Genomic DNA, 27711 nt, shown 5'->3' with positions numbered 1-27711 from the left:
GTCCAAGTGTCCCAGTGTCCCTGTGTCTCAGTGTCCAAGTGTCCAAGTGTCTTTGTGTCTCAGTGTCCCAGTATCCCAGCGTCTCAGTGTCCCAGTGTCCCAGTGTCCCAGTGTCCCAGTGTCCAAGTGTCTTTGTGTCTCAGTGTCCCAGTGTCCCAGTGTCTCAGTGTCCAGTGTCCCAGTGTCTCAGTGTCCAAGTGTCTTTGTGTCTCAGTGTCCAGTGTCCCAGCGTCTCAGTGTCCCAGTGTCCAGTGTCCCAGTGTCTTGTGTCTCAGTGTCCCAGTGTCCCAGTGTCCCAGTGTCTAAGTGTCCAAGTGTCTTTGTGTCTCAGTGTCCCAGTATCCCAGCGTCTCAGTGTCCCAGTGTCCCAGTGTCCCAGTGTCCAGTGTCCCAGTGTCCAAGTGTCTTTGTGTCTCAGTGTCCCAGTGTCCCAGTGTCTCAGTGTCCCAGTGTCCCAGTGTCTCAGTGTCCAAGTGTCTTTGTGTCTCAGTGTCCCAGTGTCCCAGCGTCTCAGTGTCCCAGTGTCCCAGTGTCTTTGTGTCTCAGTGTCCCAGTGTCCCAGTGTCCCAGTGTCTAAGTGTCCAAGTGTCTTTGTGTCTCAGTGTCCCAGTGTCCCAGCGTCTCAGTGTCCCAGTGTCCCAGTGTCCCAGTGTCTCAGTGTCCAAGTGTCTTTGTGTCTCAGTGTCCCAGTGTCCCAGCGTCTCAGTGTCCCAGTGTCCCAGTGTCCAGTGTCTCAGTGTCCAAGTGTCTTTGTGTCTCAGTGTCCCAGTGTCCCAGCGTCTCAGTGTCCCAGTGTCCCAGTGTCCCAGTGTCTCAGTGTCCAAGTGTCTTTGTGTCTCAGTGTCCCAGTGTCCCAGCGTCTCAGTGTCCCAGTGTCCCAGTGTCCCAGTGTCTCAGTGTCCAAGTGTCTTTGTGTCTCAGTGTCCCAGTGTCCCAGCGTCTCAGTGTCCCAGTGTCCCAGTGTCTCAGTGTCCAAGTGTCCAAGTGTCTTTGTGTCTTTGTGTCTCAGTGTCCCAGTGTCCCAGCGTCTCAGTGTCCCAGTGTCCCAGTGTCTCAGTGTCCAAGTGTCTTTGTGTCTTTGTGTCTCAGTGTCCCAGTGTCCCAGCGTCTCAGTGTCCCAGTGTCCCAGTGTCCCAGTGTCCAAGTATCTTTGTGTCTTTGTGTCTCAGTGTCCCAGTGTCCCAGCGTCTCAGTGTCCCAGTGTCCCAGTGTCCCAGTGTCTCAGTGTCCAAGTGTCTTTGTGTCTCAGTGTCCCAGTGTCCCAGCGTCTCAGTGTCCCAGTGTCCCAGTGTCCCAGTGTCCTCAGTGTCTTTGTGTCCAAGTGTCTTTGTGTCTCAGTGTCCCAGTGTCCCAGTGTCTCAGTGTCCAAGTGTCTTTGTGTCTCAGTGTCCCAGTGTCCCAGCGTCTCAGTGTCCCAGTGTCCCAGTGTCCCAGTGTCTCAGTGTCTTTGTGTCCAAGTGTCTTTGTGTCTCAGTGTCCCAGTGTCCCAGTGTCTCAGTGTCCAAGTGTCTTTGTGTCTCAGTGTCCCAGTGTCCCAGCGTCTCAGTGTCCCAGTGTCCCAGTGTCCCAGTGTCTCAGTGTCTTTGTGTCCAAGTGTCTTTGTGTCTCAGTGTCCCAGTGTCCCAGTGTCTCAGTGTCCAAGTGTCTTTGTGTCTCAGTGTCCCAGTATCCCAGCGTCTCAGTGTCCCAGTGTCCCAGTGTCCCAGTGTCTCAGTGTCCAAGTGTCCAAGTGTCTTTGTGTCTCAGTGTCCCAGTGTCCCAGCGTCTCAGTGTCCCAGTGTCCCAGTGTCCCAGTGTCTCAGTGTCTTTGTGTCCAAGTGTCTTTGTGTCTCAGTGTCCCAGTGTCCCAGTGTCTCAGTGTCCAAGTGTCTTTGTGTCTCAGTGTCCCAGTATCCCAGCGTCTCAGTGTCCCAGTGTCCCAGTGTCCCAGTGTCTCAGTGTCCAAGAGTCCAAGTGTCTTTGTGTCTCAGTGTCCCAGTGTCCCAGCGTCTCAGTGTCCCAGTGTCCCAGTGTCCCAGTGTCTCAGTGTCCAAGTGTCCAAGTGTCTTTGTGTCTCAGTGTCCCAGTGTCCCAGCGTCTCAGTGTCCCAGTGTCCCAGTGTCTCAGTGTCCAAGTGTCTTTGTGTCTCAGTGTCCCAGTGTCCCAGTGTCCCAGTGTCCCAGTGTCTCAGTGTCCCAGTGTCCCTGTGTCCCAGTGTCCCAGTGTCTCAGTGTCCAAGTGTCTTTGTGTCTCAGTGTCCCAGTGTCCCAGCGTCTCAGTGTCCCAGTGTCCCAGTGTCCAAGTGTCTTTGTGTCTCAGTGTCCCAGTGTCCCAGCGTCTCAGTGTCCCAGTGTCCCAGTGTCTCAGTGTCCAAGTGTCTTTGTGTCTCAGTGTCCCAGTGTCCCAGCGTCTCAGTGTCCCAGTGTCTCAGTGTCCCAGTGTCCCTGTGTCCCAGTGTCCCAGTGTCTCAGTGTCCAAGTGTCTTTGTGTCTCAGTGTCCCAGTGTCCCAGCGTCTCAGTGTCCCAGTGTCCCAGTGTCCCAGTGTCCAAGTGTCTTTGTGTCTCAGTGTCCCAGTGTCCCAGTGTCTAAGTGTCCAAGTGTCTTTGTGTCTCAGTGTCCCAGTGTCCCAGCGTCTCAGTGTCCCAGTGTCCCAGTGTCCCAGTGTCTCAGTGTCCAAGTGTCCAAGTGTCTTTGTGTCTCAGTGTCCCAGTGTCCCAGCGTCTCAGTGTCCCAGTGTCCCAGTGTCTCAGTGTCCAAGTGTCCAAGTATCTTTGTGTCTTTGTGTCTCAGTGTCCCAGTGTCCCAGCGTCTCAGTGTCCCAGTGTCCCAGTGTCCCAGTGTCCAAGTGTCTTTGTGTCTCAGTGTCCCAGTGTCCCAGCGTCTCAGTGTCCCAGTGTCCCAGTGTCCCAGTGTCTCAGTGTCTTTGTGTCCAAGTGTCTTTGTGTCTCAGTGTCCCAGTGTCCCAGTGTCTCAGTGTCCAAGTGTCTTTGTGTCTCAGTGTCCCAGTATCCCAGCGTCTCAGTGTCCCAGTGTCCCAGCGTCTCAGTGTCCCAGTGTCCCAGTGTCTCAGTGTCCAAGTATCTTTGTGTCTTTGTGTCTCAGTGTCCCAGTGTACCAGCGTCTCAGTGTCCCAGTGTCCCAGTGTCCCAGTGTCCAAGTGTCTTTGTGTCTCAGTGTCCCAGTGTCCCAGCGTCTCAGTGTCCCAGTGTCCCAGTGTCCCAGTGTCTCAGTGTCTTTGTGTCCAAGTGTCTTTGTGTCTCAGTGTCCCAGTGTCCCAGTGTCTCAGTGTCCAAGTGTCTTTGTGTCTCAGTGTCCCAGTATCCCAGCGTCTCAGTGTCCCAGTGTCCCAGTGTCCCAGTGTCTCAGTGTCCAAGTGTCCAAGTGTCTTTGTGTCTCAGTGTCCCAGCGTCTCAGTGTCCCAGTGTCCCAGTGTCCCAGTGTCTCAGTGTCCAAGTGTCCAAGTGTCTTTGTGTCTCAGTGTCCCAGTGTCCCAGCGTCTCAGTGTCCCAGTGTCTCAGTGTCCAAGTGTCTTTGTGTCTCAGTGTCCCAGTGTCCCAGCGTCTCAGTGTCCCAGTGTCCAAGTGTCCAAGTGTCTCAGTGTCCCAGTGTCCCAGCGTCTCAGTGTCCCAGTGTCCCAGTGTCCCAGTGTCTCAGTGTCCAAGTGTCTTTGTGTCTCAGTGTCCCAGTGTCCCAGTGTCTCAGTGTCCCAGTGTCCCTGTGTCCCAGTGTCCCAGTGTCCCAGTGTCTCAGTGTCCAAGTGTCTTTGTGTCTCAGTGTCCCAGTGTCCCAGCGTCTCAGTGTCCCAGTGTCCCAGTGTCCAAGTGTCTTTGTGTCTCAGTGTCCCAGTGTCCCAGCGTCTCAGTGTCCCAGTGTCCCAGTGTCTCAGTGTCCAAGTGTCTTTGTGTCTCAGTGTCCCAGTGTCCCAGCGTCTCAGTGTCCCAGTGTCTCAGTGTCCCAGTGTCCCTGTGTCCCAGTGTCCCAGTGTCTCAGTGTCCAAGTGTCTTTGTGTCTCAGTGTCCCAGTGTCCCAGCGTCTCAGTGTCCCAGTGTCCCAGTGTCCCAGTGTCCAAGTGTCTTTGTGTCTCAGTGTCCCAGTGTCCCAGTGTCTAAGTGTCCAAGTGTCTTTGTGTCTCAGTGTCCCAGTGTCCCAGCGTCTCAGTGTCCCAGTGTCCCAGTGTCCCAGTGTCTCAGTGTCCAAGTGTCCAAGTGTCTTTGTGTCTCAGTGTCCCAGTGTCCCAGCGTCTCAGTGTCCCAGTGTCCCAGTGTCTCAGTGTCCAAGTGTCCAAGTATCTTTGTGTCTTTGTGTCTCAGTGTCCCAGTGTCCCAGCGTCTCAGTGTCCCAGTGTCCCAGTGTCCCAGTGTCCAAGTGTCTTTGTGTCTCAGTGTCCCAGTGTCCCAGCGTCTCAGTGTCCCAGTGTCCCAGTGTCCCAGTGTCTCAGTGTCTTTGTGTCCAAGTGTCTTTGTGTCTCAGTGTCCCAGTGTCCCAGTGTCTCAGTGTCCAAGTGTCTTTGTGTCTCAGTGTCCCAGTATCCCAGCGTCTCAGTGTCCCAGTGTCCCAGCGTCTCAGTGTCCCAGTGTCCCAGTGTCTCAGTGTCCAAGTATCTTTGTGTCTTTGTGTCTCAGTGTCCCAGTGTCCCAGCGTCTCAGTGTCCCAGTGTCCCAGTGTCCCAGTGTCCAAGTGTCTTTGTGTCTCAGTGTCCCAGTGTCCCAGCGTCTCAGTGTCCCAGTGTCCCAGTGTCCCAGTGTCTCAGTGTCTTTGTGTCCAAGTGTCTTTGTGTCTCAGTGTCCCAGTGTCCCAGTGTCTCAGTGTCCAAGTGTCTTTGTGTCTCAGTGTCCCAGTATCCCAGCGTCTCAGTGTCCCAGTGTCCCAGTGTCCCAGTGTCTCAGTGTCCAAGTGTCCAAGTGTCTTTGTGTCTCAGTGTCCCAGCGTCTCAGTGTCCCAGTGTCCCAGTGTCCCAGTGTCTCAGTGTCCAAGTGTCCAAGTGTCTTTGTGTCTCAGTGTCCCAGTGTCCCAGCGTCTCAGTGTCCCAGTGTCTCAGTGTCCAAGTGTCTTTGTGTCTCAGTGTCCCAGTGTCCCAGCGTCTCAGTGTCCCAGTGTCCAAGTGTCCAAGTGTCTCAGTGTCCCAGTGTCCCAGCGTCTCAGTGTCCCAGTGTCCCAGTGTCCCAGTGTCTCAGTGTCCAAGTGTCTTTGTGTCTCAGTGTCCCAGTGTCCCAGTGTCTCAGTGTCCCAGTGTCCCTGTGTCCCAGTGTCCCAGTGTCCCAGTGTCTCAGTGTCCAAGTGTCTTTGTGTCTCAGTGTCCCAGTGTCCCAGCGTCTCAGTGTCCCAGTGTCCCAGTGTCCAAGTGTCTTTGTGTCTCAGTGTCCCAGTGTCCCAGTGTCCCAGTGTCCCAGTGTCTCAGTGTCCAAGTGTCTTTGTGTCTCAGTGTCCCAGTGTCCCAGCGTCTCAGTGTCCCAGTGTCCCATTGTCCCAGTGTCCAAGTGTCTTTGTGTCTCAGTGTCCCAGTGTCCCAGTGTCTCAGTGTCCAAGTGTCCAAGTGTCTTTGTGTTTCAGTGTCCCAGTGTCCCAGTGTCTCAGTGTCCAAGTGTCTTTGTGTCTCAGTGTCCCAGTATCCCAGCGTCTCAGTGTCCCAGTGTCCCAGTGTCCCAGTGTCCCAGTGTCCCAGTGTCTCAGTGTCCAAGTGTCCAAGTGTCTTTGTGTCTCAGTGTCCCAGTATCCCAGCGTCTCAGTGTCCCAGTGTCCCAGTGTCCCAGTGTCCCAGTGTCCCAGTGTCTCAGTGTCCAAGTGTCCAAGTGTCTTTGTGTCTCAGTGTCCCAGTGTCCCAGTGTCCCAGTGTCTCAGTGTCCAAGTGTCCAAGTGTCTTTGTGTCTCAGTATCCCAGTATCCCAGCGTCTCAGTGTCCCAGTGTCCCAGTGTCTCAGTGTCTAAGTGTCTGTCCAAGTGTCTTTGTGTCTCAGTGTCCCAGTGTCCCAGCGTCTCAGTGTCCCAGTGTCCCAGTGTCTCAGTGTCCAAGTGTCCAAGTGTCTTTGTGTTTCAGTGTCCCAGTGTCCCAGCGTCTCAGTGTCTAAGTGTCTGTCCAAGTGTCTTTGTGTCTCAGTGTCCCAGTGTCCCAGCGTCTCAGTGTCCCAGTGTCCCAGTGTCCCAGTGTCTCAGTGTCCAAGTGTCCAAGTGTCTTTGTGTCTCAGTGTCCCAGTGTCCCAGCGTCTCAGTGTCCCAGTGTCCCAGTGTCTCAGTGTCCAAGTGTCCAAGTGTCTTTGTGTCTCAGTGTCCCAGTGTCCCAGCGTCTCAGTGTCCCAGTGTCCCAGTGTCCCAGTGTCTCAGTGTCCAAGTGTCCAAGTGTCTTTGTGTCTCAGTGTCCCAGTGTCCCAGCGTCTCAGTGTCCCAGTGTCCCAGTGTCCAAGTGTCCAAGTGTCTTTGTGTCTTTGTGTCTCAGTGTCCCAGTGTCCCAGTGTCCAAGTGTCCAAGTGTCTTTGTGTCTCAGTGTCCCAGTGTCCCAGCGTCTCAGTGTCCCAGTGTCCCAGTGTCCCAGTGTCCAAGTGTCTTTGTGTCTCAGTGTCCCAGTGTCCCAGTGTCCCAGTGTCCCAGTGTCTCAGTGTCCAAGTGTCCAAGTGTCTTTGTGTCTCAGTGTCCCAGTGTCCCAGCGTCTCAGTGTCCCAGTGTCCCAGTGTCTCAGTGTCCAAGTGTCCAAGTATCTTTGTGTCTTTGTGTCTCAGTGTCCCAGTGTCCCAGCGTCTCAGTGTCCCAGTGTCCCAGTGTCCTAGTGTCCAAGTGTCCAAGTGTCTTTGTGTCTTTGTGTCTCAGTGTTCCACTGTCCCAGCGTCTCAGTGTCCCAGTGTCTCAGTGTCCAAGTGTCTTTGTGTCTTTGTGTCTCAGTGTCCCAGTGTCCCAGCGTCTCAGTGTCCCAGTGTCCCAGTGTCTCAGTGTCCAAGTGTCTTTGTGTCTTTGTGTCTCAGTGTCCCAGTGTCCCAGCGTCTCAGTGTCCCAGTGTCCCAGTGTCTCAGTGTCCAAGTGTCTTTGTGTCTTTGTGTCTCAGTGTCCCAGTGTCCCAGCGTCTCAGTGTCCCAGTGTCCCAGTGTCTCAGTGTCCAAGTGTCTCTGTGTCTTTGTGTCTCAGTGTCCCAGTGTCCCAGCGTCTCAGTGTCCCAGTGTCCCAGCGTCTCAGTGTCCCAGTGTCCCAGTGTCCTAGTGTCCAAGTGTCCAAGTGTCTTTGTGTCTTTGTGTCTCAGTGTTCCACTGTCCCAGCGTCTCAGTGTCCCAGTGTCTCAGTGTCCAAGTGTCTTTGTGTCTTTGTGTCTCAGTGTCCCAGTGTCCCAGCGTCTCAGTGTCCCAGTGTCCCAGTGTCTCAGTGTCCAAGTGTCTTTGTGTCTTTGTGTCTCAGTGTCCCAGTGTCCCAGCGTCTCAGTGTCCCAGTGTCCCAGTGTCTCAGTGTCCAAGTGTCTTTGTGTCTTTGTGTCTCAGTGTCCCAGTGTCCCAGCGTCTCAGTGTCCCAGTGTCCCAGTGTCTCAGTGTCCAAGTGTCTTTGTGTCTTTGTGTCTCAGTGTCCCAGTGTCCCAGCGTCTCAGTGTCCCAGTGTCCCAGTGTCTCAGTGTCCAAGTGTCTCTGTGTCTTTGTGTCTCAGTATCCCAGTGTCCCAGCGTCTCAGTGTCCCAGTGTCCCAGTGTCCAAGTGTCTCTGTGTCTCAGTGTCCCAGTGTCTCAGTGTCCCAGTGTCCAAGTGTCCCAGTGTCCCAGTGTCCCAGTGTCTCAGTGTCCAAGTGTCTTTGTGTCTTTGTGTCTCAGTGTCCCAGTGTCCCAGCTTCTCAGTGTCCCAGTGTCTCAGTGTCCAAGTGTCTTTGTGTCTTTGTGTCTCAGTGTCCCAGTGTCCCAGCGTCTCAGTGTCCCAGTGTCCCAGTGTCTCAGTGTCCAAGTGTCTTTGTGTCTTTGTGTCTCAGTGTCCCAGTGTCCCAGCGTCTCAGTGTCCCAGTGTCCCAGTGTCTCAGTGTCCAAGTGTCTTTGTGTCTTTGTGTCTCAGTGTCCCAGTGTCCCAGCGTCTCAGCGTCCCAGTGTCCCAGTGTCTCAGTGTCCAAGTGTCTCTGTGTCTTTGTGTCTCAGTGTCCCAGTGTCCCAGCGTCTCAGTGTCCCAGTGTCCAAGTGTCTCTGTGTCTCAGTGTCCCAGTGTCTCAGTGTCCCAGTGTCCAAGTGTCCCAGTGTCCCAGTGTCTCAGTGTCCAAGTGTCCAAGTGTCTTTGTGTCTTTGTGTCTCAGTGTTCCACTGTCCCAGCGTCTCAGTGTCCCAGTGTCCCAGTGTCTCAGTGTCCAAGTATCTTTGTGTCTTTGTGTCTCAGTGTCCCAGTGTCCCAGCGTCTCAGTGTCCCAGTGTCCCAGTGTCCCAGTGTCCAAGTGTCTTTGTGTCTCAGTGTCCCAGTGTCCCAGCGTCTCAGTGTCCCAGTGTCCCAGTGTCCCAGTGTCTCAGTGTCTTTGTGTCCAAGTGTCTTTGTGTCTCAGTGTCCCAGTGTCCCAGTGTCTCAGTGTCCAAGTGTCTTTGTGTCTCAGTGTCCCAGTATCCCAGCGTCTCAGTGTCCCAGTGTCCCAGTGTCCCAGTGTCTCAGTGTCCAAGTGTCCAAGTGTCTTTGTGTCTCAGTGTCCCAGCGTCTCAGTGTCCCAGTGTCCCAGTGTCCCAGTGTCCAAGTGTCCAAGTGTCTTTGTGTCTCAGTGTCCCAGTGTCCCAGCGTCTCAGTGTCCCAGTGTCTCAGTGTCCAAGTGTCTTTGTGTCTCAGTGTCCCAGTGTCCCAGCGTCTCAGTGTCCCAGTGTCTCAGTGTCCAAGTGTCTTTGTGTCTCAGTGTCCCAGCGTCTCAGTGTCCCAGTGTCCCAGTGTCCCAGTGTCTCAGTGTCCAAGTGTCCAAGTGTCTTTGTGTCTCAGTGTCCCAGTGTCCCAGCGTCTCAGTGTCCCAGTGTCTCAGTGTCCAAGTGTCCAAGTGTCTTTGTGTCTCAGTGTCCCAGTGTCCCAGCGTCTCAGTGTCCCAGTGTCCCAGTGTCCCAGTGTCTCAGTGTCCAAGTGTCCAAGTGTCTTTGTGTCTCAGTGTCCCAGTGTCCCAGCGTCTCAGTGTCCCAGTGTCCCAGCGTCTCAGTGTCCCAGTGTCCCAGTGTCCAAGTGTCCAAGTGTCTTTGTGTCTCAGTGTCCCAGTGTCCCAGCGTCTCAGTGTCCCAGTGTCCCAGTGTCCCAGTGTCCAAGTGTCTTTGTGTCTCAGTGTCCCAGCGTCTCAGTGTCCCAGTGTCCCAGTGTCCCAGTGTCTCAGTGTCCAAGTGTCCAAGTGTCTTTGTGTCTCAGTGTCCCAGTGTCCCAGCGTCTCAGTGTCCCAGTGTCCCAGTGTCTCAGTGTCCAAGTGTCCAAGTGTCTTTGTGTCTCAGTGTCCCAGTGTCCCAGCGTCTCAGTGTCCCAGTGTCCCAGTGTCCCAGTGTCTCAGTGTCCAAGTGTCCAAGTGTCTTTGTGTCTCAGTGTCCCAGTGTCCCAGCGTCTCAGTGTCCCAGTGTCCCAGTGTCCAAGTGTCCAAGTGTCTTTGTGTCTTTGTGTCTCAGTGTCCCAGTGTCCCAGCGTCTCAGTGTCCCAGTGTCCCAGTGTCCAAGTGTCCAAGTGTCTTTGTGTCTCAGTGTCCCAGTGTCCCAGCGTCTCAGTGTCCCAGTGTCCCAGTGTCCAAGTGTCTTTGTGTCTTTCTGTCTCAGTGTCCCAGTGTCCCAGCGTCTCAGTGTCCCAGTGTCCCAGTGTCCAAGTGTCCAAGTGTCTTTGTGTCTCAGTGTCCCAGCGTCTCAGTGTCCCAGTGTCCCAGTGTCCCAGTGTCCAAGTGTCTTTGTGTCTCAGTGTCCCAGCGTCTCAGTGTCCCAGTGTCCCAGTGTCCCAGTGTCTCAGTGTCCAAGTGTCCAAATGTCTTTGTGTCTCAGTGTCCCAGTGTCCCAGCGTCTCAGTGTCCCAGTGTCCCAGTGTCTCAGTGTCCAAGTGTCCAAGTGTCTTTGTGTCTCAGTGTCCCAGTGTCCCAGCGTCTCAGTGTCCCAGTGTCCCAGTGTCCCAGTGTCTCAGTGTCCAAGTGTCCAAGTGTCTTTGTGTCTCAGTGTCCCAGTGTCCCAGCGTCTCAGTGTCCCAGTGTCCCAGTGTCCCAGTGTCCAAGTGTCCAAGTGTCTTTGTGTCTTTGTGTCTCAGTGTCCCAGTGTCCCAGCGTCTCAGTGTCCCAGTGTCCAAGTGTCCAAGTGTCTTTGTGTCTCAGTGTCCCAGTGTCCCAGCGTCTCAGTGTCCCAGTGTCCCAGTGTCCCAGTGTCCAAGTGTCTTTGTGTCTCAGTGTCCCAGTGTCCCAGTGTCCCAGTGTCCCAGTGTCCCAGTGTCTCAGTGTCCAAGTGTCCAAGTGTCTTTGTGTCTCAGTGTCCCAGCGTCTCAGTGTCCCAGTGTCCCAGTGTCCCAGTGTCTCAGTGTCCAAGTGTCCAAGTATCTTTGTGTCTTTGTGTCTCAGTGTCCCAGTGTCTCAGTGTCCCAGTGTCCCAGTGTCCTAGTGTCCAAGTGTCCAAGTGTCTTTGTGTCTTTGTGTCTCAGTGTTCCACTGTCCCAGCGTCTCAGTGTCCCAGTGTCTCAGTGTCCAAGTGTCTTTGTGTCTTTGTGTCTCAGTGTCCCAGTGTCCCAGCGTCTCAGTGTCCCAGTGTCCCAGTGTCTCAGTGTCCAAGTGTCTCTGTGTCTTTGTGTCTCAGTGTCCCAGTGTCCCAGCGTCTCAGTGTCCCAGTGTCCCAGTGTCTCAGTGTCCAAGTGTCTCTGTGTCTCAGTGTCCCAGTGTCTCAGTGTCCCAGTGTCCAAGTGTCCCAGTGTCCCAGTGTCTCAGTGTCCAAGTGTCCAAGTGTCTTTGTGTCTTTGTGTCTCAGTGTTCCACTGTCCCAGCGTCTCAGTGTCCCAGTGTCCCAGTGTCCCAGTGTCTCAGTGTCCAAGTGTCTTTGTGTCTTTGTGTCTCAGTGTTCCACTGTCCCAGCGTCTCAGTGTCCCAGTGTCCCAGTGTCCCAGTGTCTCAGTGTCCAAGTGTCTTTGTGTCTCAGTGTCAAGTGTCTCAGTGTCCCAGTGTCCCAGCGTCTCAGTGTCCCAGTGTCCCAGTGTCCCAGTGTCTCAGTGTCCAAGTGTCTTTGTGTCTTTGTGTCTCAGTGTCTCAGTGTCCCAGTGTCCCAGCGTCTCAGTGTCCCAGTGTCCCAGTGTCCCAGTGTCCCAGTGTCCCAGTGTCCCAGTGTCTCAGTGTCCAAGTGTCTTTGTGTCTTTGTGTCTCAGTGTCCCAGTGTCCCAGCGTCTCAGTGTCCCAGTGTCCCAGTGTCTCAGTGTCCAAGTGTCTTTGTGTCTCAGTGTCAAGTGTCTCAGTGTCCCAGTGTCCCAGCGTCTCAGTGTCCCAGTGTCCCAGTGTCCCAGTGTCCCAGTGTCTCAGTGTCCAAGTGTCTTTGTGTCTTTGTGTCTCAGTGTCTCAGTGTCCCAGTGTCCCAGCGTCTCAGTGTCTCAGTGTCCCAGTGTCCCAGCGTCTCAGTGTCCCAGTGTCCCAGTGTCTCAGTGTCCAAGTGTCTTTGTGTCTTTGTGTCTCAGTGTCTCAGTGTCTCAGTGTCCCAGTGTCCCAGCGTCTCAGTGTCCCAGTGTCCCAGTGTCCCAGTGTCCCAGTGTCTCAGTGTCCAAGTGTCTTTGTGTCTCTGTGTCTCTGTGTCTCAGTGTCCCAGTGTCCCAGCGTCTCAGTGTCCCAGTGTCCCAGCGTCTCAGTGTCCCAGTGTCCCAGTGTCCCAGTGTCCCAGTGTCTCAGTGTCCCAGTGTCCCAGCGTCTCAGTATCCCAGTGTCCCAGTGTCCCTGTGTCCCAGTGTCTCAGTGTCCAAGTGTCTTTGTGTCTTTGTGTCTCAGTGTCCCAGTGTCCCAGCGTCTCAGTGTCCCTGTGTCCCAGCGTCTCAGTGTCCCAGTGTCCCAGTGTCTCAGTGTCCAAGTGTCTTTGTGTCTTTGTGTCTCAGTGTCCCAGTGTCCCAGCGTCTCAGTGTCCCAGTGTCCCAGCGTCTCAGTGTCCCAGTGTCCCAGTGTCTCAGTGTCCAAGTGTCTTTGTGTCTTTGTGTCTCAGTGTCTCAGTGTCCCAGTGTCCCAGCGTCTCAGTGTCCCAGTGTCCCAGTGTCCCTGTGTCTCAGTGTCCAAGTGTCTTTGTGTCTTTGTGTCTCAGTGTCCCAGTGTCCCAGCGTCTCAGCGTCCCAGTGTCCCAGTGTCCCAGTGTCCCAGTGTCTCAGTGTCCAAGTGTCTTTGTGTCTTTGTGTCCCAGTGTCCCAGCGTCTCAGCGTCCCAGTGTCCCAGCGTCTCAGTGTCCCAGTGTCCCAGTGTCCCAGTGTCTCAGTGTCCAAGTGTCTTTGTGTCTTTGTGTCTCAGTGTCTCAGTGTCCCAGTGTCCCAGCGTCTCAGTGTCCCAGTGTCCCAGTGTCCCAGTGTCCCAGTGTCTCAGTGTCCAAGTGTCTTTGTGTCTTTGTGTCTCAGTGTCCCAGTGTCCCAGCGTCTCAGGGTCCCAGTGTCCCAGTGTCCCAGTGTCCCAGTGTCCCAGTGTCTCAGTGTCCAAGTGTCTTTGTGTCTTTGTGTCTCAGTGTCCCAGTGTCCCAGCGTCTCAGCGTCCCAGTGTCCCAGCGTCTCAGCGTCCCAGTGTCCCAGTGTCCCAGTGTCCCAGCGTCTCAGTGTCCCAGTGTCCCAGTGTCCCAGTGTCTCAGTGTCCAAGTGTCTTTGTGTCTCAGTGTCTCAGTGTCCCAGTGTCCCAGCGTCTCAGTGTCCCAGTGTCCCAGTGTCCCAGTGTCCCAGTGTCTCAGTGTCCAAGTGTCTTTGTGTCTTTGTGTCTCAGTGTCCCAGTGTCCCAGCGTCTCAGTGTCCCAGTGTCCCAGTGTCCCAGTGTCCCAGTGTCCCAGTGTCCCAGTGTCTCAGTGTCCAAGTGTCTTTGTGTCTTTGTGTCTCAGTGTCCCAGTGTCCCAGCGTCTCAGCGTCCCAGTGTCCCAGCGTCTCAGCGTCCCAGTGTCCCAGTGTCCCAGTGTCCCAGTGTCCCAGTGTCCCAGCGTCTCAGTGTCCCAGTGTCCCAGTGTCCCAGTGTCTCAGTGTCCAAGTGTCCAAGTGTCTCTGTGTCTCAGTGTCTCAGTGTCTCAGTGTCCCAGTGTCTCAGTGTCTCAGTGTCCAGTTAGCCTAATATCAGTTGTCGGAAAAATGCTGGAATCCATTGTTAAGGAAGTGGTATCAGAACCCACCATGGGAATCTACCATCAGCAAGGGCAGACATCGATGATTAGGTCCAACACCACCTGAAGTGTGCCAGCCTGAGGAAGAGAGTGTTTGAAGACCAGGACCTCAAATCTGGCACCAAGTTTATGATCTACAGAGCAGTAGTGATACCTGTCCTCCTATATGGCTCAGAGACATGGACTATATACACCTCAAAGCGCTGGAGAAGTACCACCAGTGCTGTCTCCGCAAGATCCTGCAAATCCACTGGAAGGATAGATGCACCAACATAAGTGTTCTCACTCAGGCCAACATCCCCAGCATCGAAGCACTGACCACACTCGACCAGCTCCTTTGGGCGGGCCATATCGTCCGCATGCCCAACACGAGACTCCCTAAGCAAGTGCTCTACTTGGAACTCCTACATGGCAAACGACCTCCAGGTGGGTAGGGGAAACGCTTCAAGGACACCCTCAAAGCCTCCTTGATAAAGTGTAACATCCCTACCAGCACTTGGGAATCCCTGGCCCACGACCGGCCAAAGTGGAGAAAGAGCATCCGGGAGGGTGCTGAGCATCTCGAGTCTCATCACCGAGAGCATGCAGAAACCAAGTGCAAACAGCGGAAGGACCATGTGGCAAACTAGGCTCCCCATCCACCCTTTCCTTCAACCACTGTCTTCCCCACCTGTTACAGAGACTGTAATTCCCGCATTGGACTGTACAGCCACCTGAGAACTCACTTTTAGAGTGGAAGCAAATTTTGATTTTGATTTTGAGGGACTGCCTATGATGATGATGATGATGATGACATCAGGGCATTAAGAAAATCATAATATCATAAGGCAGAGTCAACATGGTTTTATGAAAGGGAAATCGTGTTTGACAAATTTATTAGAGTTTTTTGAGGATGCAACTAGCAGGGTGGATAAAAGAGAACCAGTGGATAGTATATTTGGATTTCCAAAAGGCATTCGATAAAGTGCCACATAAAAGATTATTATACAAGATAAGGGCTCTTGGGATTGGAGGTAATGTATTAGCATGGATAGAGTATTGGTTAACGGATAGAAAACAGAGAGTAGTGATAAGCGGGTCTTTTTCAGGTTGGCAGGTGGTAACTAGCGGGGTGCCCCAAGGATCAGTCCTGTGGCCTCAGCTGTTTACAATCTATATTAATGACTTAGATGAAGGGACTGAGTATAATGTATCCAAGTTTGCTGATGATACAAAGCTAGGTGGGACAGTAAGCTGTGAGGAGAACACAAAGCGTCTGCAAAGCGATATAGATAGACTAAGTGAGTGGGCAGTAAGGTGGCAGATGGAGTATAATGTAGGGAAATGTAAGGTTATACTTTGGTAGGAAGAATAGAAAAACAGAATATTTTTGAAATGGTGAGTAACTTTTAAATGTTGGTGTTCAGAGAGATTTGGGTGTCCTTGTGCAAGAAACACAGAAAGCTAGCTTGTAGGTACAGCAAGTAAAAAGGAAGGCAAATGGCATGTTGTCCTTTATTGCAAGGGGGTTGGAGTATGAGAGTAAGGAAGTTTGAAAAGCAGGGTAGAAACCAATGGGTACTGGTTCGAAGGTCCATGTTTGGGTGGAGAGACGTACTAACTAAGGTGCGCTAGAAGCCATTGTTGGAACCAGTACTGGTTCTAATTTCCATCAATGTCCTCAGTTCTTAAACTCAATGTAAATTAGTTAAACTTACAGATGAGACCAAACTAGGAGGGGCTGTAAGATCAAAAGGATTAATTCTGGGTATTAAAATAATAAAAATAGTCATGTGATGAACCTGTAGGCCAGTACCGATTCTTCCATCTTTCTCTTCCTGTTAGGAATTAGTTCTTCACTTACTCATTCAGCCAATAGGCAACTTAACTAGCATCACTTTATCATATTGTCAGGAGAGTGATGGAATACTTTCCAATTGCCTGGTTGAGCGCAGCTCCCACAACACTCAAGAAGCTCGACACCATCCAGGACAAAGCAGCCCGCTTGATTTGCACCCCATCCACCACCTTAAACATTCACTCCCTCCACCACTGGCGTACTATGGTTGCTGTGTCATCTGAGGCTCAGGGGGGTAGCACATTTACCTCTGAGTTCGAAAGTTGTGGGTTGTGAGTTCAAGTCTCACTCCTGGAACTTGAGCACAAAAAAATCTAGGCTGACACTCTAGTGCGGTGCTGAGGGAGCACTGCACTGTCGGAGGTGTCGTCTTTTGGATGAGATGTTAAACCGAGGTCCCGTCTGCTCTCTCAAGTGGATGTAAAAGATCCCATGGCACTATTTTGAAGAACAGGGGAGTTATCCCCGATGTCTTGGCCAATATTTATCCCTCAATCAACATAACAAAAAAACAGATTATCTGATTATTATCGCATTGCTGTTTGTGACAGCTTGCTTGTACATAGAAACATAGAAAAATAGGTGCAGGAGTAGGCCATTCAGCCCTTCGAGCCTGCACCACCATTCAATAAGATCATGGCTGATCATTCACCTCAGTACCCCTTTCCTGCTTTCTCTCCATACCCCTTAATCCCTTTAGCCGTAAGGGCCATATCCAACTCCCTCTTGAATATATCTAACGAACTGGCATCAACAACTCTCTGTGAAAGAGAATTCCACAGGTTAACAACTCTCTGAGTGAAGAAGTTTCTCCTCATCTCAGTCCTAAATGGCTTACCCCTTATCTTTAGACTGTGACCCCTGGTTCTTGACTCCCCCAACATCGGGAACACTTTTCCTGCATCTAACCTGTCCAGGCCCGTCAGAATTTTATATGTTTCTATGAGATCCCCTCTATGCAAATTGGCTGCTGCATTTCCTACATTACAACAGTGACTATACACTCAAAGATACTTAATTAGCTGTAAAGTGCTCTGAGACGTCCGGTGGTCGTGAAAGGCACTATCTAAATCCAAGTCTGTCTTTTCTTTCAGTGTGTACCATCTATAAGATGCACTCGCCAAGGCTTCTTCGGTAGCATCTACCAAACCCGTGACCTCTACCACCTAGAAGGACAAAGGCAGCAAGTGCATGGGAACACCGCCACCTTCAAGTTCCCCTGTAAGTTACATACTATTCTGACTTGAAAATATATCACCGTTCCTTCGTCGTCGCTGGTTCAAAATCCTGGAACTCCCTAACAGCACTGTGGGAGTACCATCACCACATGGATTGCAGCGGTTCAAGAAGGTGGCTCACCACCACCTTCTCAAGGGTAATTAGGGATGGACAATAAATGCTGGCCTTGCCAGCGATGCCCACATACCATGAACGAATAAAAGAAAAACATTTTTGGCTGCTGAAATGCATTGCAAGGAGTTTATTGAAAATTACAAATTGATGCTTATTCTGTAAAGCTGCCTCAGGAACAGCAGAAAATGCACCATAGGGAGAGGGACCATCCACTACCCACCATACTGCATCACTCACTCCGCCTGCTACAAGCAACAAGCCTTGAATATTGACTCTGGGGAAAGGAGTAGAGTTAGAGTTAGAATGGGCAGTACTGAGTGAAAGACCCAGCTTGATTCAAGAGGAGCAGCAGGATGCTGAATTCTAGGATTGACGCCTTTAAAAGCTTACTTTCTGACCACCATCAATTTATTAGGTTCTCTGAGAGTGTGCAAAGTAACCTGCAAACTATGAATCCACTAACTATATCCTTGCAGTGATCTTTGGGTGCATCACAGAACTTCAATTCCACCTGAAGCATATGGCTCTTCAGTGGCACCTGCAGGGAAATCCCTTTAACAAAGGTCCTAAGTGCAGTGATGATCTCGCTCAAGAACACCATTACTTGGTGCTATAAAGATCTTGGGCTCCTATTTCCATTACTCACTCTTATTCTATTCTCTATGCTAGGGGATGGTCTGGTCAGAAATTTGGTGTAGGGCTTCACCGACCTCACATTTAGGGCTGAATGACCTTGAAATGTGGATGCTACATAGAATGTTGTAGAATACTGGCTGTCCTTGGATATGTCAACCCTAGCACTCTGAAAAAAGCAAGTAGTAGAAAAGTTCAAGGCAGTTGTGATTTTTGCTACCAAGCGCAGAGCTGTGCCAATCATAGAGGAGGTTTGGCGGAGACAGGAATGTTCTGCGATTGCCTCCCTGGTGAAGAGTAAGTGGTGAGGACAGGGCTCCTCAGACATGTTTAAGTAATTGTGGCACGTTTTATATATGTGATTCCTTGGGTAGGCACAGATCCACCTAACTTCTCCTAGCTATAAAAGTCACAATCATTCTTCAGCTCCCCAATTGCAAGGGGAATTCCCAGAGGAGTGCCCACACCAGGCATCAAGCTCAGGTAAAGTATCTTGAATGGTAGGGGAGCAGAAGTTAAATTCAAAGAAATAACAGGCAACCAATTAAAGATCCAGTCCAAATAAACTATGCTAGAATATCAATGTACTGCAAAGAAACATAAAAAATTATAGCCCGAAAACTGCAAAATGTCAGACAGGAAAGCTTTAGGGTTACTGGTGGCAGCTGTGTGCCTGCCAAAGTATGCTGTGCTTTAGGTTTTGCAGACAGAGAGCAATGATATTGTACCAATGATGTGATGCTGCAGAATATACAGGGCAGTAAGGACACTCCCCAAATTAATGCAATTAGTATCCTGAATGAGGTTGGCACCAGGAAGCAGCAGGAGCCTTTTCGTTCCCCATTGCAGGCTTAGAGAAAAACCTGGGCAAGTAAACATTGGGCGGAGGATGATTGACCTGATCATCATCCTTAACTTGGAGTTGCTTTATTAAGATCCTACTTTTCCATATTGACTATGGTGATTGAAGAGATCATGTTCATCTTAAGCTGTTGAATTTCATTAATTAAAGCAGCTGTATCTGCCAACTTGCTTGTTATTCTCCAAGAGTTGTTAGTGAGTGCTATAATAAGAGCAGGAATAGTCACATGAAGTTGCGGCATGGATGCAATGTGGCTTGATTTTGGAATGATACACAGAAATTTTTATCTGATCTACAATTTATTATTGTTATTATGTGGTCTTTAGTAAGTAGGAAGCATTTTAGTGCAACAATATTAGTGGATTAGACTCAATCGGACCTCATCCAGCTACGGTCCATCATTGATTGTAATATAATTTGGAGAGATTCATTTGTAAGGTTTAGAAAAGGTTAAGTGATTGCAATTCACAAAATTATCAGCATTAAGGAAAAGATTTTTTGCAATTCTATACTGGAGGTGCAAGGAGTAATTTTCCAATTTTATCATTCAGCGCAGAACCCCGCCCTCCGGAAGCATATATGATAAATTCAGGCAGTATTGCATATGAATTTACAACCATTTAAACTGATGGGCAGAAAATTAGGCTACAATGCGCCCAGATTTTCCATATGGGCAATGCTTCTGTTGATAACATGATTTAGAAAAGTATGCCGACAATTTGACCTTTGTAGGGATGCATATTTATGTTTTATAAATAAACTTAATTGATTAGATTATTATCCTCCAAGTGAATTTGCCTTTGACTTAAAACATTAATAGACCCTTTATCTTTTCTCATCATGTAAAATGAAAATAACGTTTTTTCAAGGAAACATCTGTGGCTGGCTATTTGTGGTCTTTGGTATGTGGACGGAACAAGGACCATATGACAAAAAAACAAGAGATATTATTTACAGACAGAGCCCATCGATAAAATAATATCAACTGTAACTGAAATAAAAGGAAGATGTCTCCTTGCATATTGTAGAATGCTCTACGCAAATTATGGCGGTACTTAATGCAAGGTTTCAAAACAAGCGCATTCAATATTATTGTAAAACAAAATGAATCCAGTAAATAACTGACAAGATTTAAAAAAAAATTCCTAATAAAATAGGAGAAATATTGTACAAACAATGCCACTGCTAGAAAAAAAACACAAGCTTTGATCATTTAAAAAGTTAATCATGAAGTGTGACTTTAAAATGGGTCTTTGCATAGTTGGTGTGGAGGGGAAGAAGACCCAGCTGGCATTCATCCCTATGGATTTCTTCTAAGTTGCTCCTTGGCTGGTCCACCTGGTAATGTACTTGACCTTCTTAGGAAGGGATCCTCACATAGTTGATTTACCTTCCCTCACTTAAACAACCTTCCTCCAAAAGTGATTTTTATCAAATAGAAAGATCAACAGTAAAATGTCACTTACCGACAAGGGAAAGAACGACGACTAGAAAATCAAAGATATTCCAGGCTTGAGTGAAATAGTAATGTCGTTGGCCCAAAAGTTTTAAAATTGCTTCAACTGTAAACAAAGCTGCAAATATTAGGTTGAACCAATTTAAAACTAAGGCGAATAATTTTGTCTGCCCATAATGATCACATGCCATCACCAGCACGTTCATTGTTATCAAAGCAATGGTGAATGGTTCAAACCATCTATGGCTCACCAGCTTGTAGAACTTGTAAAGTACCTTGTTCTAGAGAAAAGAAATGAATAATTAGTAACAAAACATCACATGAATCTCTGCTACATATTTAAAACAATTTTTGTCCATATTAATTGCAATCTAATTAAGATTCGACTGACACAATATCAAGTGCATAGAAAAACTCACAACCAAAATGAAATCTACCTATGGTAAAGCAAAGTAAACTGCATATTATTTTCTTCTTGATAATGCTTTTGTTCTATATTGTATAGGCAAATATAACTAAATGAAAATATAAAGTGTACCTTCTGTGATTACCATTTGTGACAGAATGTATGTTTGCCTATATTAAGATGATTTGCATCCATTGTACTAAGTGTCAACCTTGGCTCAGTGGTAACACTCTTGCCTCTGAGTCAGAAGGTTATTGATTCAAACCCCACTTCAAGACTTGATCACATAATCTCCTGACATTCTGTGCTATGTGCTATACTCAGAGAGTGCTGTACTGTTGGAGTACCTTGCATAAGAGTAGAAGAGTTCTAGTGCCCTATCCAACAGTTAAACCGAGCTAGATTATCTGTATGAGCATGCACATGAGCAAGAGAGTTAAATTTGTTAGTTATTTCAATTCCAAACATCCTGCGTAATTTATTTGATGGCAGGCAAGCAATGGCAGCAAATCTGCTAATGTCTTTTTTTCCAATATATCTTCACAGGTAGGCTGGAATGTTTACCTTAGAGTTGGGGCAGGTGCATGAGGGCCGCCTAGCGGGTCGCCATCACAAAGTTCTCAACAGCGCGTTTTGCATTGTGCATTTAACTGAATTAGGTCAATTGAATGAGTCCTGCGAGTTACCTAGAGCGGGACTGATGACATCACCGATGACTCACTTTCAGCTCAGATATTTAAAGGAGCATTGCATACATCTGCATTGAAGTTTGTTGTAGGAAGCTTACAGGTGGATGGGAGAGGTGGCTATTCTTATCTGTTGAAGACTTTTGTGAAGGTGCAAGGAAAGATGCCTTAGCGCCAGAAGGCTGCGCCCAGATTCTCGGATACCTCCCTGGAAGTACTGTGGTGAAGATTTTCTGTTCAATTGCTGAGTCATCTAGATATTGGGCAGGTAAAGGCACACACCTGATCATTGGGGACAAAGGGCCTCTTATGGTTGTTTGTATCCAGCATAAAATCCCAAAACATAACACTATAGCTGATAAATGCATCCATTTATGTTACCAATTTAGGAAATTAATCACAGACTAGTTGAGCTATGCATTTTCTTTTTACCAGGATGAAACAGTTTAGGCTTCACATCATTGTTAAATGTATGGTATACGTTGGGAGTGAAACTCTGCATACTGAATGCTGATAAATGCGATGAGATCCCATCGACGAAATAGCCTCACTTTGGCTTTTCACTGGCTGCAATATAACTGTGATCTTAAATTGATGCTTGCACTGTACATAATATTTTAAACTCTATTTTATCCAGCATTTAACTTAAATGATTTAGTACTATTGTAATTGCACAGATTTCCCGTGGCAAATCTTTGTCATTTCAAGCACTGATGGGAGCAGATCTCGATGAGACAGTTAAATGGATGACACAGAAAGGCCACCCATCATCAGCCTGATCACAGAATAATTGATCTTGGATTCTCCTAAACATAATGGGGTGACTTTCTGTGGAAGTTCTCACGATTATCCAATGTAAATTTGTCAGAAGATCACAAAATCCCCGGAGAAATGGTTAACGGCTCTGGGGTTTCTGCAGATCTTTTGCCAAAGCTATGGTGCACGATCAGGAGAATCCCCACAGTAATTCAACCCCAATATGTTAAGAAACATTAGCTGTATTGTCAAATAGAACATCTGTTTTAATTAAATAATTTTAAAGAGTTGCCTTAATTGGGTCTTTTTTCATTTTTCAGCTGAGGTAATATCCATGCAGTTACTCATCCTCTTACAAATGATGTAGAGTTCTGCATATTTAATTGACATAACAATCTTGAGGCTGAGAATCCATAGGGCAGTGCCTATACCAGGATTGTGTCCCATGGGTACCTCCATCACAAACCCCGACAAACTTTCCAGGAGATTCCCTTCTTACCATTGGAAATTCTGAAGCAAGGTTGGAACCCAACATATTTAGGTCCCGATTAATGCGTGATCCTTCCACTGCACTCCAGCTGCAGCTGCATTGACTCTGAGCACCATGGGGTAGAAATTGATATGCATTGAGCACGCTTTTCATACCAATCTAGCAGTGGGTTGGCCTACGCCCAATCTGATAAATGTGAGGTTATCCACTTTGGTGGTAAAAACAGAGAGACAGACTATTATCTGAATGGTACAGATTAGGAAAAGGGGAGGTGCAACGAGACCTGGGTGTCATGGTACATCAGTCATTGAAGGTTGGCATGCAGGTACAGCAGGCGGTTCAGAAGGCAAATGGCATGTTGGCCTTCATAGCGAGGGGATTTGAGTACAGGGGCAGGGAGGTGTTACTACAGTTGTACAGGGCCTTGGTGAGGCCACAACTGGAGTATTGTGTACAGTTTTGGTCTCCTAACTTGAGGAAGGACATTCTTGCTACTGAGGGAGTGCAGCGAAAGTTCACCAGACTGATTCCTGGGATGGCAGGACTGACATATCAAGAAAGACTGGATCAACTGGGCTTGTATTCACTGGAGTTCAGAAGAATGAGAGGGGATCTCATAGAAACGTTTAAAATTCTGATGGGTTTAGACAGGTTAGATGCAGGAAGAATGGCGAAGTCTAAGGATAATATGGCAGGGGGATGGGAACCAATGCAGGGAGACAGAGGGAGTCAAAAAGGAGGCAAAAGCAAAAGACAGAAAGGAGATGAGGAAAAGTGGAGGGCAGAGAAACCTAAGGCAAGGAACAAAAAGGGCCACTGTACAGCAAAATTCTAAAAGGACAAAGGGTGTTAAAAAAACAAGCCTGAAGGCTTTGTGTCTTAATGCAAGGAGTATCCGCAATAAGGTGGATGAATTAACTGTGCAAATAGACGTTAACAAATATGATGTGATTGGGATTACGGAGACGTGGCTCCAGGATGGTCAGGGCTGGGAACTCAACATCCAGGGGTATTCAACATTCAGGAAGGATAGAATAAAGGAAAAGGAGGTGGGGTAGCATTGCTGGTTAAAGAGGAGATTAATGCAATAGTTCGGAAAGACATTAGCTTGGATGATGTGGAATCTATATGGGTAGAGCTGCAGAACACCAAAGGGCAAAAAACGTTAGTGGGAGTTGTGTACAGACCTCCAAACAGTAGTAGTGATGTTGGGGAGGGCATCAAACAGGAAATTAGGGTGGCATGCAATAAAGGTGTAGCAGTTATAATGGGTGACTTTAATATGCACATAGATTGGGCTAGCCAAACTGGAAGCAATACGGTGGAGGAGGATTTCCTGGAGTGCATAAGGGATGGTTTTCTAGACCAATATGTCGAGGAACCAAATGGGGGGGAGGCCATCTTAGACTGGGTGTTGTGTAATGAGAGAGGATTAATTAGCAATCTCATTGTGCGAGGTCCCTTGGGAAGAGTGACCATAATATGGTGGAATTCTGCATTAGGATGGAGAATGAAACAGTTAATTCAGAGACCATGGTCCAGAACTTAAAGAAGGGTAACTTTGAAGATATGAAGCGTGAATTGGCTAGGATAGATTGGCGAATGATACTTAAGGGGTTGACTGTGGATGGGCAATGGCAGACATTTAGAGACCGCATGGATGAATTACAACAATTGTACATTCCTGTCTGGCGTAAAAATAAAAAAGGGAAGGTGGCTCAACCGTGGCTATCTAGGGAAATCAGGGATAGTATTAAAGACAAGGAAGTGGCATACAAATTGGCCAGAAATAGCAGCGAACCCGGGGACTGGGAGAAATTTAGAACTCAGCAGGGAAAATGGAGTACAAGAAGAAGCTTGCAGGGAACATTAAGGCGGATTGCAAAAGGTTAGTAAAGACAAACGTAGGTCCGCTGCAGTCAGAATCAGGGGAAGTCATAACGGGGAACAAAGAAATGGCAGACCAATTGAACAAGTACTTTGGTTCGGTATTCACTAAGGGGGACACAAACAACCTTCCGGATATAAAAGGGGTCAGAGGGTCTAGTAAGGAGGAGGAACTGAGGGAAATCTTTATTAGTCGGGAAATTGTGTTGGGGAAATTGATGGGATTGAAGGCCGATAAATCCCCAGGGCCTGATGGACTGCATCCCAGAGTACTTAAGGAGGTGGCCTTGGAAATAGCGGATGCATTGACAGTCATTTTCCAACATTCCATTGACTCTGGATCAGTTCCTATCGAGTGGAGGGTAGCCAATGTAACCCCACTTTTTAAAAAAGGAGGGAGAGAGAAAACAGGGAATTATAGACCGGTCAGCCTGACCTCAGTAGTGGGTAAAATAATGGAATTAATTATTAAGGATGTCATAGCAGCGCATTTGGAAAATGGTGACATGATAGGTCCAAGTCAGCATGGATTTGTGAAAGGGAAATCATGCTTGACAAATCTTCTGGAATTTTTTGAGGATGTTTCCAGTAAAGTGGACAAAGGAGAACCAGTTGATGTGGTATATTTGGACTTTCAGAAGGCTTTCGACAAGGTCCCACACAAGAGATTAATGTGCAAAGTTAAAGCACATGGGATTGGGGGTAGTGTGCTGACGTGGATTGAGAACTGGTTGTCAGACAGGAAGCAAAGAGTAGGAGTAAATGGGGACTTTTCAGAATGGCAGGCAGTGACTAGTGGGGTACCGCAAGGTTCTGTGCTGGGGCCCCAGCTGTTTACATTGTACATTAATGATTTAGACGAGGGGATTAAATGTAGTATCTCCAAATTTGCGGATGACACTAAGTTGGGTGGCAGTGTGAGCTACGAGGAGGATGCTATGAGGCTGCAGAGTGACTTGGATAGGTTAGGTGAGTGGGCAAATGCATGGCAGATGAAGTATAATGTGGATAAATGTGAGGTTATCCACTTTGGTGGTAAAAACAGAGAGACAGACTATTATCTGAATGGTGACAGATTAGGAAAAGGGAAGGTGCAACGAGACCTGGGTGTCATGGTACATCAGTCATTGAAGGTTGGCATGCAGGTACAGCAGGCGGTTAAGAAAGCAAATGGTATGTTGGCCTTCATAGCGAGGGGATTTGAGTACAGGGGCAGGGAGGTGTTGCTACAGTTGTACAGGGCCTTGGTGAGGCCACACCCGGTGTATTGTGTACAGTTTTGGTCTCCTAACTTGAGGAAGGACATTCTTGCTATTGAGGGAGTGCAGCGAAGATTCACCAGACTGATTCCCGGGATGGTGGGACTGACCTATCAAGAAAGACTGGATCAACTGGGCTTGTATTCACTGGAGTTCAGAAGAATGAGAGGGGACCTCATAGAAACGTTTAAAATTCTGACAGGTTTAGACAGGTTAGATGTAGGAAGAATGTTCCCAAGGTTGGGGAAGTCCAGAACCAGGAGTCACAGTCTGAGGATAAGGGTTAAGCCATTTAGGACCGAGATGAGGAGAAACTTCTTCACCCAGAGAAAGGTGAACCTGTGGAATTCTCTACCACAGAAAGTAGTTGAGGCCAATTCACTAAATATATTCAAAAGGGAGTTAGATGAAGTCCTTACTACTCGGGGGATCAAGGGGTATGGCGAGAAAGCAGGAAGCGGGTACTGAAGTTTCATGTTCAGCCATGAACTCATTGAATGGTGGTGCAGGCTAGAAGGGCTGAATGGCCTGCTCCTGCACCTATTTTCTATGTTTCTATGTTTCTATGTTTCTATGTTTCTATGATAAGTGATGTAAGAGAAATTTGGCATTAGGGGTACCAGCGGGACAAGGGTTAAAGTGTTGGTTCCTGCAATGGCCCATAAGGAGGTAAAAGGCCTCTCTTCGGCCTTGTACCAAGGCTCCAGAAGTTATCAATTCAATAATATTCCGACAGGATACGATGTGAGAACCTAAACAGACATTGATAAGACCTTGTGAAGAGGTTTGAGGCGACTCACAGGCACCAAGGAAATGTATAACAAATTCCGACCTAATGAAGTCATTCTAGTCACGGCCTAAAGTGGTCACGAGGGTCTTGGCCTGTCAATCCAAAGTAGCACTAATAAGGTAGTCCAATTAGAGAAGTAGCACTGATAAGGTAGTTCAATTAGAAATCTAGGGAGGTCTTGTCCGGGAACAGAGGGGTTTTGAAATGTATAAAAGTTGTATGATTGTGGTGTTCGGGGAGCATCTCCACTCACAGGCGACTGTGATGTGGGTTGTTCCCGGACGTTCGTAATAAAGATCGTTATACTTTGCCATCCGTCTCTGTCTGCTAACTTCGAGAATTGCTACGTGGGCTGGGGCGAGCGTCGACCCTCTATATCAGTGGGCCCGCTCGTGGGAGAGGAAGCCTTCCCATCTCCCCCTTACATTTGGTGCTGCGAGCAGGGTACGGACTTCCTGAACGGAACAATGACCCAGCTGTTGGGGTGAGTATGTTTTAATTTACCACCTTCAAGTTAGAGCTGTGGCATTGTAAACCGCAAGGGAAGGACATCCGTACAAAAGAACCATCTGTAGTGAGTCCCGGAGGGACGGAGATGGAGGACAAGGACGATCTAGGGGTAAAAGGGGGTCAAAAGGTGCATCCTAAAACGCGCGCGTGGAGGTAGCACGGCAGTGCGATCAGGGTACGACGCAAGGGAAGATATAGAGGGAGAGGGAGGTCTATTGACCCGAAGTGGTACGAGCGCAAGGTGCAGGGATGAGAGAACGGCAGTGCAATCAGGGTACGACGCAAGGGAAGATATAGAGGGAGAGGGAGGTCTATTGACCCGAAGCGGTACGAGCGCACGGTGCTGAGACGAGAGAGAGAGGGAATAGAGACAACGTCCCTGAGCAGTGACGGGATATATTGACCCAAAGCGTGCAGTGGTACGAGTGCACAGCGCCAAAGGAAGACATATAAATAGCGTCCTGCATACCTGACACGAATTTAAGGGAGTACCCAAGACCCTCATAGCCCGAAGAAGATAGGTAACATGGCTAGTAAAAAGGTGAATAAAACCAATCATTAATTGTAACTTGCGTAATTACGTAAGGCCATAAAAAAGCTGATAATGACTATCTTAAGTGACATATGGATCCAAAAATAGAACCAGCCAACCAATTAATAAGCTTTGTTGAATGAAGAGAGACTTTTGTGAATGTCTGCCGTTGAGTGAGAGTTCCGGTGTGATTTTTTGACTGCGGAATGAACTTTTCATGTTTTCCAAACAGAGTGAAAGTTTTTTAACCCTTTGTAGTGTTGTCCTGTATGTGGGAAGTTTGAAGACATTTTAAGTTAGAAACGCAGGTGTGGATTTATTCGGTAAGTTATGGAGCTTGGAAATGCAGTTTAGCAGTTTAGAAGAGACATTGTAACGACCTTGAAACTGGAATTTGAGATAACGAAAAGCAGCCCTCCATGTAAAATACAAAACCTAATTTGAAGAAAGGAGATCTGAAAAAAAAAGACATAACGTACTAAATAGGTGCTGAAAAAAAAGGGGGTGTTTGCAATGGAAAAAGACATACTAGTTGATATCGGCTGTGAAAAGAATAGTGGTTTAATTGGAAAAAAAAAGAATTTGAAGAGGTAAAAGACACTCTCCATTGATGGACGTTGTTTATCAAGAAAAGTCCCGAACAGTCTAAACAAGCAGGAGGGTTTTGAAAATAACGAGGAGAAAAGATCTAAGCTATGTGAACTCAGCACAGAAAGGAAAACTGGGCATTAGAGAACCTTACTGAATTTTAAAATTCTTATGGAACTGGCACGGAAGTTTAGATTTTGTGCTGAGAGAGAAATAAAATACAAGATTTGCCCAGCGAACGGGACCGTAAAATAAAACGAAATGTTGGAATATATACAGCTTGTGTGAAAATTGGATTTCAGTAAACAAAATAGCTATTAAAAATGTGTGGTCTCGTTTTAAATCAAAAAAAAAAATCTTTGGCAAGTACTTGAATTAGAAGTTAAAAAAAAATTTGGAGTTTAATCTAAAATGCCGTCTTTCCTGATGAGAAGACTGTTATTATGACGGCTTTACTAATGATTTCTGCTGTT

General features: G+C 48.3%; 1 protein-coding gene across 1 annotated transcript in view; it reads right to left on the bottom strand.

The window, feature by feature from the left end:
* The window catches only part of LOC139228888 (sodium channel protein 1 brain-like), a 304090-nt gene that overhangs the window by 38920 nt on the left and 237459 nt on the right, over positions 1 to 27711 (bottom strand). The window contains 1 exon segment of the mRNA XM_070860378.1: positions 19345 to 19615. Within this exon segment, the coding sequence (XP_070716479.1) occupies positions 19345 to 19615 (271 nt within the window).

This window comes from Pristiophorus japonicus, chromosome 2 (assembly GCF_044704955.1).
Source record: "Pristiophorus japonicus isolate sPriJap1 chromosome 2, sPriJap1.hap1, whole genome shotgun sequence".
NCBI lineage: Eukaryota > Metazoa > Chordata > Chondrichthyes > Pristiophoridae > Pristiophorus > Pristiophorus japonicus.
The sequence above is the reverse complement of the archived record's forward strand: the minus strand, read 5'-3'. Positions and strand labels throughout refer to the sequence as shown.